General features: G+C 40.3%; 1 protein-coding gene across 1 annotated transcript in view; it reads left to right on the top strand.

The window, feature by feature from the left end:
- LOC131937821 (hemicentin-1) overlaps positions 1 to 13,464 on the top strand; it is an 87,341-nt gene that overhangs the window by 2,896 nt on the left and 70,981 nt on the right. The window contains exons 2-3 of the mRNA XM_059295485.1: positions 8,357 to 8,434; positions 9,677 to 9,828. Coding sequence (XP_059151468.1) covers positions 8,357 to 8,434; positions 9,677 to 9,828 — 230 coding nt within the window. The remainder of the gene's footprint in view (positions 1 to 8,356; positions 8,435 to 9,676; positions 9,829 to 13,464) is intronic.

Below are 13,464 nucleotides of genomic sequence, written 5' to 3'. Positions count from 1 at the left end.
CAGGGCCTGGCCGGGACGGCTAGTAGATATATAAAGCTCAATTCTGTATGTAAAAATAAATATATTTGTCGTTGACGTACTTCAATGGATTAAAGTGTTAGACTATTATCGTGCGCATTTGTCTAAATTTATGAGTTAAAAAATTATTATTGAAAGTGTTGGGAAATAATTTTCATTTTTCAAACTGATAATAATAATTTTCGGCATGTTCATTAAACAAAAGTTTTTAAAAAATATAATCTTTTACAAAAATTCTAATTATGTCTTTATTTAGTCCTATAGCACTTACTTCCCTTTGATAAATTAGGAAAACACAATTACTTCCCTTTATAAAACCATTGCATTAGTGGAAAAGAATTTACTTTTTATTACTTTGTTTTGGTGTTGGGAAAAAAAATAATTACATAATTAGCGGGGATTGATCAAGTGCAAATGTTGTAGGTATTTTACGGATAAGCTTGGAGTATTATAATTGTTCATTAAATTGAAACAGGCGCGTTCGTTTAAGTGAGTGCAAAAGACTATGAATAAGTTGGGGTACTATAGTCGTTCATTAAGCTAAAACAGGTGATTCCGCCCCGGGCGTTTATGTTCGCGTTAGTGTTTTTTTTTTGGGTTTAGGTGGGTTTGCGTTAGTGGTTGCGTTTTGATTTGGTTCGTTTTTGTTCTTTCTTTTTTTCGTTTTTGTTTGTGTTTTTTCTTTAGGTTTGTATTTGTGTTTTTGGTTGGTTTTGCGTTTGGATTTGGTTTGTTTTCGTTTGCTTTTTCGTTGTTTTTTTGTGTTGGTATTGGTGTTTGTGGTTGTGGTTGGGTTTGTTGTTAGGTTTTTGTTTTCGTTTGCTTTTTTGTTTGTTTTTTCTTTGTGTTTGTATTGGTGTTTGTGGTTGTGGTTGGGTTTGTTGTTAGGTTTTTGTTTTCGTTTGTATTTGTAATTGTGTTAGCGTTATGTTTGCGTTTTGTTGTTTTGGTTTTGGTTGGTTGTGGTTTGGGTGGGCAATGCCGGGTTTATGATGATTACTAAACACACAGGTAATGGTCTTTAACAGAAAGGTTTTTCACAGACACATACAAGCTTAAGCCTTAGTCCTTAGCACACCTGTCTTAGCTTATAATCTATGACGTGACAATGCTAGCTTTCTCTTACTACCGCTAAGTTCTGGATATTTTTTGGTTAACCCTTTCATATATATCTATTAACCCTTTTATCTATATCTGTGAACCCTTTTATCTATATCTGTAAACCCTTTTATCTATATCCGTGAACCCTTTTATCTATATCCGTGAACCCTTTTATCTATATCTGTAAACCCTTTTATCTATATCAGTGAACCCTTTTATCTATATCCGTGAACCCTTTTATCTATATCCGTGAACCCTTTTATCTATATCCGTGAACCCTTTTGTCTATACTGTAAACCCTTTTATCTATATCTGTAAACCTTTTTATCTATATCTGTAAACCCTTTTATCTATATCCGTGAACCCTTTTGTCTATACTGTAAACCCTTTTATCTATATCTGTAAACCTTTTTATCTATATCCATGAACCCTTTTATCTATATCTGTAAACCTTTTATCTATATCTGTAAACCCTTTTCTCTATATCTGTAAACCCTTTTATCTATATCTGTAAAGCCTTTTATCTATATCTGTAAACCCTTTTCTCTATATCTGTAAACCCTTTTATCCATATACATGAACCCTTTTATCTATATCTGTAAACCCTTTTATCTATATCTGTAAACCCTTTTATCTATATCCGTGAACCCTTTTATCTATATCTGTAAACCCTTTTATCTATATCTGTAAACCCTTTTATCTATATCTGTAAACCCTTTTATCTATATCCGTGAACCCTTTTATCTATATCTGTAAACCCTTTTATCTATATCTGTAAACCCTTTTATCTATATCCGTGAACCCTTTTATCTATATCTGTAAACCCTTTTATCTATATCTGTAAACCCTTTTATCTATATCTGTAAACCCTTTTATCTATATCCGTGAACCCTTTTCTCTATATCTGTAAACCCTTTTATCTATATCCGTGAACCCTTTTATCTATATCTGTAAACCCTTTTATCTATATCCGTAAACCCTTTTATCTATATCCGTAAACCCTTTTATCTATATCTGTAAACCCTTTTATCTATATCTGTAAACCCTTTTATCTATATATGTAAACCCTTTTCTCTATATCTGTAAACTCTTTTATCTATATATGTAAACCCTTTTATCTATATCTGTAAACCCTTTTATCTATATCCATGAACCTTTTTATGGCATAGCATGCCATACATGCAGGGGCATTTTCATGGCAAGGTTGGGGAGGGGTGCGGGTTGTTGCTGTGGGGAGGGGTGTGTGCTATTGTGTGTGGAGGGGTGTGTGCTATAGTGTGTGGAGGGGTGTGTGCTATAGTGTGTGGAGGGGTGTGTGCTATAGTGTGTGGAGGGGTGTGTGCTATAGTGTGTGGAGGGGTGTGTGCTATAGTGTGTGGAGGGGTGTGTGCTATTGTGTGTGGAGGGGTGTGTGCTATAGTGTGTGGAGGGGTGTGTGCTATAATGTGTGGAGGGGTGTGTGCTATAGTGTGTGGAGGGGTGTGTGCTATAGTGTGTGGAGGGGTGTGTGCTATAGTGTGTGGAGGGGTGTGTGCTATTGTGTGTGGAGGGGTGTGTGCTATAGTGTGTGGAGGGGTGTGTGCTATAATGTGTGGAGGGGTGTGTGCTATAGTGTGTGGAGGGGTGTGTGCTATAGTGTGTGGAGGGGTGTGTGCTATAGTGTGTGGTGGGGTGTGTGCTATTGTGTGGAGGGGTGTGTGCTATTGTGTGTGGAGGGGTGTGTGCTATAGTGTGTGGAGGGTTTGAAAACACCTAGCAGCTAAAAATCTGGCCTGAAATACCGACTTAGTTTAGCCAGATCTGGAGATCAAGTTGCCTTGATATCTGCAGCCATTATCACTTTCATTATCAATGACATATGTCATCTAATGTCACTAATCTCAGTTGTGTCGCAACTGTCAGTTACAGCGTTACACTACACGAGTTCTAACTACACCCCCCTCTCATCTCGGTAGCTACACATGTTGTGAACAGGGCCTAGCTTCCCCCCCCCCCCCCCCTTGAGATGCATGTCTTTAGTTTTAATAAGTGCTTGTAAAAATAAGAAAAAACAAGCGGTGAATTAGGACTGCAGCTAACTGCGCAGGTCGCGGGTTTGTATGAAGGGAATGAAGGGAATGAATGGCGGGACAAAGGCTGGGTTATCGTCCCTGTCAGATATCAGCCGGCGTCACATTCTCTCGGCTGTTTCAAGTGGGGTTTTCTCTCGGCTGTTTCAAGTGGGGTTTTCTCTCGGCTGTTTCAAGTGGGCTTTTCTCTCGGCTGTTTGAAGTGGGCTTTTCTCTCGGCTGTTTGAAGTGGGGGTTTCTCTCGGCTGTTTCAAGTGGGGTTTTCTCTCGGCTGTTTCAAGTGGGCTTTTCTCTCGGCTGTTTCAAGTGGGGTTTTCTCTCGGCTGTTGAACTCACCCAGTGATGAGGTTAAACTCACCCAGTGATGAGGTTGAACTCATCCAGTGGTGAGGTTGAACTCATCCAGTGGTGAGGTTGAACTCATCCAGTGGTGAGGTTGAACTCACCCAGTGGTGAGGTTGAACTCACCCAGTGGTGAGGTTGAACTCATCCAGCAGACGAGGGCTTTACGTCTATGTCTATTGCGGAGTCGAATATTTTATCTGCTCAATTAATGTCGCTAGAATCATTAAAGGGGTGGCACTAATTGATGACGAAACTGTCTGGATTTTCTGCTTTCTTAGGCCAAAAATTTACGTTTAGTCTTGTAAGATTGTACTATGCAGGATCTTATGTTTGACCAATCTCTGTCTATGTTGGACCAATCTCTGTCTATGTTTGATCAATCTCTGTCTATATTTGACCAATGTCTGTCTATGTTTGACCAATCTCTTTTCGTGTTTGACCAATCTCTGTCTATGTTTGACCAATCTCTGTCTATGTTTGACCTATCTCTGTCTATGTTTGACCAATCTCTGTCTATGTTTGACCTATCTCTGTCTATGTTTGACCAATCTCTGTCTATGGTTGACCAATTTCTGTCTATGTTTGACCAATCTCTGTCTATGTTAGACCAATCTCTATCTATGTTTGACCTATATCTGTCTATGTTTGACCAATCTCTGTTTATGTTTGACCTATCTCTGTCTATGTTTGACCAATCTCTGTCTATGTTTGACCAATCTCTGTCTATGTTTGACCTATCTCTGTCTATGTTTGACCAGTCTCTGTCTATGTTTGACCAATCTCTGTCTATGTTTGACCAATCTCTGTCTATGTTTGACCAATCTCTGTCTATGTTTGACCAATCTCTGTCTATGTTTGACCAATCTCTGTCTATGTTTGACCAATCTCTGTCTATGTTTGACCAATCTCTGTCTATGTTTGACCTATCTCTGTCTATGTTTGACCTATCTCTGTCTATGTTTGACCTATCTCTGTCTATGTTTGATCAATCTATGTCTGGCAACTGAAATGATGATAGAGACATAACATCGTATTTTGTAATGTTGTATTAGTATGACGTCACACCTAGTGATGTGATACTGACATGACTTCATATCTAAGTCATTCACGATCTATTATTCTATAGCCCTGGTCCTGCTTTTAAAGATACAACAAAAACAAAGCTAGTAAAATGGAAGTAGGGTCTAATTAGTGTCTAATTAGTTTTGTGTTTATAAACTGTCATTTTAAAAAACTTATATCTTATATATTTAATAACTATTTGAAAACTGTAGTTCTTTTTACAAGCTTTTATTTAACTCACTTCCTCGTCAGTCGTCAGTCGTCAGTCTAGACGGAAACGCAGGAGTGAAAATTCGGACAGTTCTACTTGACCGATACGATTCAGGGGCGGAACTACAGTGCCGCCAGACCCCGCTTTGCGGGGGGGCCCACACCATTTAGGGGCCCATGGCCGACCATAATACATTTTTATAGTTAAAAAAATTAATTTTCTTGCATTCTTGACTTGAAATAAAAGCTTTTGTAAATAACAAACAGATCTACTACAGTAATGATGTTATACAGTAGCTAACATATGCTGTTGTGTAAAAAAATATATGCCTGATCTGTAGTGTGAAATATAGGCAAACGTTCAAAACACTTCCAAGACTTATTTCCCTTTTTTTTTAAATAGTTAAATAGGGGTGTATAAGCTCCTTTTGATATATTTGTACTAAACAAATTAAAAAGCAATTACTTTTCTTAATTATTACTTGTAAAAAAACATACTAAAGAATGACATAGCATAAAACGGAAACATATTTAAAACGAAAAATATAAATTAAAAAAAACATGAAAATAAACATAACACGAGAAACCATTACACATACAAAGCTTTAAAGCTTTATATTCTTTTGACTGGCTTGACTGTTGAGGATAGTCAAACATATTAAATAAGCTAAAAAAAACTAAAAAAAATAATTCAAAACAGACTAATGCAGGGGTCGGCAACCTGCGGCTCGCGAGCCGCATGCGGCTCTTTTGATATCAAGATGCGGCTCTCCAGCTCCTTGCGCAAATACTAATATTCTTAGTAAAAAAAAAATATTTAAAATAAAAATATGTTAGTGGCTCTTTAAAATCAGGGAAATTTTGACAATTGTAACTTTTGGCTCTTCTGCTTCAAAAGGTTGCCGACCCCTGGACTAATGCACTCACACACATGACATGTAGGCCTAATTTGTCTAAATTTAAAAAAAATTATTTTTCTCAAAACCCAATCAGGCCAGAAATGAGTATCCAATGTTTGTATTCTGTGTTTATATATATATATATATATATATATATATATATATATATATATATATATATATATATATATATATATATGGGGGGCCCAGAAAATTTATTTGCGGGGTGGCCCTCCTTTTCTAGTTCCGCCACTGATACGATTCACATTTGACACGTGGGTCAAGACATGAAGACAATGCAATCTGAAACTAAATTTGACTTAATTGGATGCCTAATTAATTTTTTATGAGTTAATTAAAATTTGGACCGAATTAGTAGGCATGTCTAGCCAACCACACCACACGCGTCATCACCTTCAATAGCTGCGCCATCACGTAATGGCTGCGTTCAAAAACCATTGCGCGCCTACTGAACGTGATGTTCAGTAGGCGCGCAATGGTTTTTAGTCATGTAACTCTATTTTAAATAAAACATGTAAAGTACTGAAAAAAAAATTCATAAAAAACGTTTTAATAACAAGCTTTTATGTAATGATGCACTAAAAAGTAGAAAATAAATTATAGACTACTATTTAAATAACTATAAAGAAAAGCGTGGGTGTCTTCCTTAACATTAGTAAAGGTATCCAATAGATACTAAAGTGACCCACGCTTTTCTTTATAGTTATTTAAATAGTAGTCTATAATTTATTTTCTACTTTTTAGTGCATCATTACATAAAAGCTTGTTATTAAAACGTTTTTTATGAATTTTTTTTTACAAGCTTTTATTTAACTCACTTCCTCTGTCTGTCTGTCTAGACGGAAACGCAGGAGTGAAAATTCGGACAGTTCTACTTGACCGATACGATTCAAAGTTAGCACGTGGGTCAAGACATGAAGACAATGCAATCTGAAACTAAATTTGACTTAATTGGATGACTAATTAATTTTTTATGAATTAATTAAAATTTGGACCGAATTAGTAGGCATGTCTAGCCAACCACACCACACGCGTCATCACCTTCAATAGCTGCGCCATCACGTAATGGCTGCGTTCAAAAACCATTGCGCGCCTACTGAACGTGATGTTCAGTAGGCGCGCAATGGTTTTTAGTCATGTAACTCTATTGTAAATAAAACATGTAAAGTACTGAAAAAAAAATTCATAAAAAACGTTTTAATAACAAGCTTTTATGTAATGATGCACTAAAAAGTAGAAAATAAATTATAGACTACTATTTAAATAACTATAAAGAAAAGCGTGGGTGTCTTCCTTAACATTAGTAAAGGTATCCAATAGATACTAAAGTGACCAACGCTTTTCTTTATAGTTATTTAAATAGTAGTCTATAATTTATTTTCTACTTTTTAGTGCATCATTACATAAAAGCTTGTTATTAAAACGTTTTTTATGAATTTTTTTTTATACTTGTTGACACATTAGTTGATATCATAGAGAATGGATCTCTGTGGGTGACTAAAAAGGAATAATTGGCTGGACAACCTGACTGGACAACCTGACTGGACAACCTGACTGGACAACCTGACTGGACAACCTGACTGGACAACCTGACTGGACAACCTGACAACCTGACTGGACAACCTGAAAATCTGATTGGACAACCTGACTGGACAACCTGACAATCTGATTGGACAACCTGACTGGACAACCTGATTGGACAACCTGACAACCTGACTGGACAACCTGACTGGACAACCTGACTAGACAACCTGACTGGACAACCTGACTGGACAACCTGAAAACCTGACTGGACAACCTGACTGGACAACCTGACTGGACAACCTGACTGGACAACCTGACTGGACAACCTGACTGGACAACCTGACTGGACAACCTGACAACCTGACAACCAGACTGGACAACCTGACTGGACAACCTGACAACCTGATTGGACAACCTGACAACCTGACTGGACAACCTGACTGGACAACCTGACTGGACAACCTGACTGGACAACCTGACTGGACAACCTGACTGGACAACCTGACTGGACAACCTGACAACCTGACTGGACAACCTGATTGGAAAACCTGATTGGACAACCTGACTGGACAACCTGACTGGACAACCTGACTGGACAACCTGACAACCTGACTGGACAACCTGACTGGACAACCTGACTGGACAACCTGACTGGACAACCTGACTGGACAACCTGACTGGACAACCTGACTGGACAACCTGACTGGACAACCTGACTGGACAACCTGACTGGACAACCTGACTGGACAACCTGACAACCTGACAGGACAACCTGACAACCTGACTGGACAACCTGACAACCTGACTGGACAACCTGACAACCTGACTGGACAACCTGACTGGACAACCTGACTGGACAACCTGACTGGACAACCAGACAACCTGACTGGACAACCTGACAACCTGACTGGACAACCTGACTGGACAACCTGACTGGACAACCTGACTGGACAACCTGACAACCTGACTGGACAACCTGACTGGACAACCTGACTGGACAACCTGACTGGACAACCTGACAACCTGACTGGACAACCTGACTGGACAACCTGACAACCTGTTTGTTTTGCTTAGCAGACGAAAACTTTTTTTTTACTTTGTCCACAGTGGTCGGCCCTGTACTGGTGACGTCAGACCCTGAGCAGTTTCAGGCCGAGCTTCGTAACCTGTATGTGCAGGGTGGGGGTAAGTGTCTACACACATACAGACATACATGCAGACACACATACAGACATAGACCTGTATGTGCAGGGTGGGGTAAGTGTCTACACACATATAGAAACACATACAGACACACAGACCGACATAGAAATGTATGTGCATGTTGGGGGTAAGTGTCTACACACATACAGACATACATACAGACACACATATAGACATAAGCTTGTATTTGCAGAGTAGGGGTAAGTGTCTACATACATACAGACACTCATATAGACCCAGTGGCGTAGCGAGGTCGGGTGTCACCCGGTGCGGCACTTAATGGTGTCACCCCCCCCCCAGAGGCGTTGCGACCCTTCCCGGGGGCAAACTTTCAAGTTTTCGATTTGCATCCCCCCTCGAACTTTCGATTTGCACCCCCCCCCCCCCTCAAACTTTCGATTTGCACCCCCCCTCAAGTTTTTCTCTATATATTTTGCTATTTTTTGCCTTGGTGTCACCCCCCTAAATGGTGTCACCCGGTGCGGTCCGCACCCCCGCCCCCCCCCTCGCTACGCCCCTGTATAGACCCACATACAGAAACACAGACCGACATAGACATGTATGTGCAGGGTGGAGGTAAGTGTCTACACACATACAGACACACATACAGACCGACATATAGACCCACATACAGAAACACATACAGACAAACATACAGACACACATACAGACACACATACTGACACACATACTGACACACATATAGACACACATACTGACACACATACAGACACAGATACAGACACGCACACAGACCCACATGCAGAAACACATATAGACATAGACATGTATGTTCAGGGTGGGGCAAGTCTCAGACACACATACAGACTTACATACAGACACACCTGATTAAATTAAAGGTAAGTCTTACAAGCACACATAAAGATACTTATACAGACAAACATACAGACTCACACATACATAAAGACTTGTATATGTAGACATGGGAGGGTGTCCCACACACACACAGACATACAAACACTAATGCATCTACACATGCATATGACCATGTTACAAACACAAATCCAAAAGCCACAAGGCTTTGACCCCCCCCCCCCCCCCCCCATACACACACACCCACACCACACATCTGGATGCAATGAGTCCACCTCTCAGAACCTGACCAAGCTCAATCTGCTGTAAGCTGAATTGTTTTGTTACCATTACACGTGCCGGCTGGCACCCTGAGTCCGCCATTGTAGAACATCTGGCCAATTGTTTTAGGCGACTGCCCGGAAATGAGCATAACAGCCATCAAGACGGCGCTAGAGGCCTCCCTGCCCCACTCCTTCATCTACGTCTTCACTGACGCCAGGAGCAAGGATTTCTACCTGACAGAGGAGGTGCTAGCATTGATTCAACTCAGGCAGTCACAGGTTAGTTGCTCACACAATCACTGGGCTCAGGGTTCAGCAATCACTGGGCTCAGGGTTCAACAATCACTGGGTTCAGGGTTCAGTTGTAACAATCACTGGGCTCAGGGTTCAGCAATCACTGGGTTCAGGGGTCAGTTGTAACAATCACTGGCTCAGGGTTCAGCAATCACTGGGCTCAGGGGTCAGTTGTAACAATCACTGGCTCAGGGTTCAGTTGTAACAATCACTGGGCTCAGGGTTCAGTTGTAACAATCACTGGGCTCAGGGTTCAGTTGTAACAATCACTGGGCTCAGGGTTCAGTTGTAACAATCACTGGGCTCAGGGTTCAGTTGTAACAATCACTGGGCTCAGGGTTCAGTTGTAACAATCACTGGGCTCAGGGTTCAGTTGTAACAATCACTGGGCTCAGGGTTCAGTTGTAACAATCACTGGGCTCAGGGTTCAGTTGTAACAATCACTGGGCTCAGGGTTCAGTTGTAACAATCACTGGGCTCAGGGTTCAGTTGTAACAATCACTGGGCTCAGGGTTCAGTTGTAACAATCACTGGGCTCAGGATTCAGCAATCACTGGGCTCAGGGTTCAGTTGTAACAATCACTGGGCTCAGGGTTCAGTTGTAACAATCACTGGGCTCAGGGTTCAGTTGTAACAATCACTGGGCTCAGGGTTCAGTTGTAACAATCACTGGGCTCAGGATTCAGCAATCACTGGGCTCAGGGTTCAGTTGTAACAATCACTGGGCTCAGGGTTCAGTTGTAACAATCACTGGGCTCAGGGTTCAGTTGTAACAATCACTGGGCTCAGGGTTCAGTTGTAACAATCACTGGGCTCAGGATTCAGCAATCACTGGGCTCAGGGTTCAGTTGTAACAATCACTGGGCTCAGGGTTCAGCAATCAGAATGACTGGTGTCATGACAGTAAATCTTGATCAACCAACTTAACGTCCAAGTGACGTCGCTACTTAAACAATCCGCGTGCCCCCCCCCCCCCCCCCCCCATCCCTCCCCACGGTGAGCTCAGCAATGACACGGTAACTGAGATCCAGTCGACAGTGATCAAAAGCTCATTCCACATAGTTAGCAAAGGCTATTTGGTTTTTAATGCATCAAAAGAAATCTAAAGTTTTGAAACTTTGTCTAATTAGCCTGCGTAGTTACCCTTTGTATCTACATCGAGATGCGATACATCCAACAAGGATGGAACGCCTTTGAAGTTTCTAGAAAATATTTTTTCCTCCTGAGCACCTGGTCGATCTAATAAACCAGACAAAGCTGGCGTGCGTCTCAGGTACTTACAACATAGCTGGTTCCCTTTCAAGTGTAAAACAGAAGTCATAGCTAGAACTGGTCCCCTTTCAAGTGTAAAACAGAAGTCATAGCTAGAACTGGTCCCCTTTCAAGTGTAAAACAGAAGTCATAGCTAGAACTGGTCCCTTTTGAAGTGTAAAACAGAAGTCATAGCTAGAACTGGTCCCCTTTCAAGTGTAAAACAGAAGTCATAGCTAGAACTGGTCCCCTTTCAAGTGTAAAACAGAAGTCATAGCTAGAACTGGTCCCCTTTCAAGTGTAAAACAGAAGTCATAGCTAGAACTGGTCCCCTTTTCAAGTGTAAAACAGAAGTCATAGCTAGAGATGGTCTCCTTTTAAATTTTTGCTAACTTGGTGGAGTGACTTTATTTTTGGCTCTCTTTCTTCCCCATCGTCATAGAAACCCCTATCATATTCCATCATATATTAGCACCCCCCTCCCAACCAGGGGCGGAACTACCATACCGCCAGACCCCGCAATGCGGGGGGGGGGCCCAGGACGTTTAGGGGCCCAGTTCCGACCAAAAAACAATGCATTTTTTTTCAAAAATTATGTTTTTCATACATCTTGAAAGTGGTTTTGTAAAAAAAAAAAAAAACAGGTCTACTATAGCAGAGATTGTTGCGTAGAAAAATAATTTAAAATCTACAAGAGCTATAGTTTGAAAGGTAGGTAAACATTCACACTACTTCCATGACTTACTGCCCTTCTTTAAAATAGGGATGCCCACAAAGCTCATTTAAATAGTTTTGTACTATATATATTAAAAAGCAATTAATTCTCTGAATTGTTACTTAAATAAGACGTACTATACAATAGTATAGCTATAAAAATCAATGTTTTCAAAATTGATATTATAAAAACCAAAAATGAAAAAAATAAACATAACTCGAGAAACCATTGGCGAATCAAGCTAACGTCTTTATATATTTTTGACCAGCATTTTTGTATGATATCTCTGTACCTCATGATTGGTTGGTTTAGACTAATTTTTTTCTGGTTTGTTCTCTCAGAATGGTTATATATTGCAATGAAATAGACTAGGGGCTCGCGAGCCGCATGCGGCTCTTTTGATGTCATGATGCGGCTCTTCAGCTCCATGCACAAATATTAATAATTATTTTAATTTATTTTTAAAACTCATAAAAATATTAGTCTGCAATACTCGGTAATTAAAGATTTAGATCTAATAACAATGTAAAGTTTCTAATTTTGAGCAGAGCTTGCTAAACTACTTTAATACGAGAAAAATGGCCCGTTGAGGAAGGATACACCGGGCGCTAGGCTGATAGTGCTGTCTCTTTTCTCTAAACTAAAACCACCCCCCCACCCCCACACCCCCCACCCCCACACCCCCCACCCACCCCCCACCCCCACACACACCACCCCCCACCCCCCACCCCCACACACACCACCACACCCCCCCCCCCCCCACACCCCCACACCCCCCCCCCCCTAAAAAACATGTCTACCGTCCCATTCAACGAAATATAATTATTTACTTTTTCCAGTGTCCGCCCCCTCCCCGAAAATTCTACCCCCGCCCCCGAAAATTTCAAGTACCCTCACCCCTCTCCGTGGAGGAAAAAGTCTGAAAGAAACACTGGTGTCGCGCATAGCCACTACGCGAAGAATTGCATTAAAGAAATTGCAAGAAAACCACTTTTTAGATTAGACACATTAATTAGGCGGTAATTTTATTATAGAGTATCGATGAGGAAATTTCTTTTGAGTTGGGGAGAGGGGGGGGGGGGCTCAGACGTTCTTACGCGGGGGTGGGGCTTCGCCCCTACCCGAAGAATTGTATGAAAGAAACTTCACGCAAACCACTTAGATTAGACCAAATTAGACCAAATCAATGACGTCATATCAATGTGTGCACTATCCGGCTTGAGATTATTTTCTACTCTGTGCGCTAAATGTGTCGACGTCATACTTCGTTTTTCGAATTACTATGCATGTTTTTATTTTCCTTGTGTTTTCTCTAGAGCGTTCTTGTCAGATAGATAGATAGACAGACAGCGAAACTATTAGTATTAATGTTTTGTGCGAAACATGTGTATGATTTTATATGAATAAATATTATTTCATATTTAAGCTATTTATTTTAAATGTGTATATATATATATATATATATATATATATATATATATATATATATATATATATATATATATATATATATATATATAATATCATAATATTGAAATGGAAATGTTTGTGGCTCTTTAAAAACGGTAAAATGTGGTAAATTGTAACTTTTGGCTCTTTCGTCCCAAAAGGTTGCAGACCCCTGAAATAGACTAAATTACACAGTTAAGGTATAT

The sequence above is a fragment of the Physella acuta genome, unplaced genomic scaffold (genome assembly GCF_028476545.2).
Source record: "Physella acuta isolate Inbredline_101_S28 unplaced genomic scaffold, ASM2847654v3 ptg000223l, whole genome shotgun sequence".
In the NCBI taxonomy this organism is placed as follows: domain Eukaryota; kingdom Metazoa; phylum Mollusca; class Gastropoda; family Physidae; genus Physella; species Physella acuta.
The sequence above is the reverse complement of the archived record's forward strand: the minus strand, read 5'-3'. Positions and strand labels throughout refer to the sequence as shown.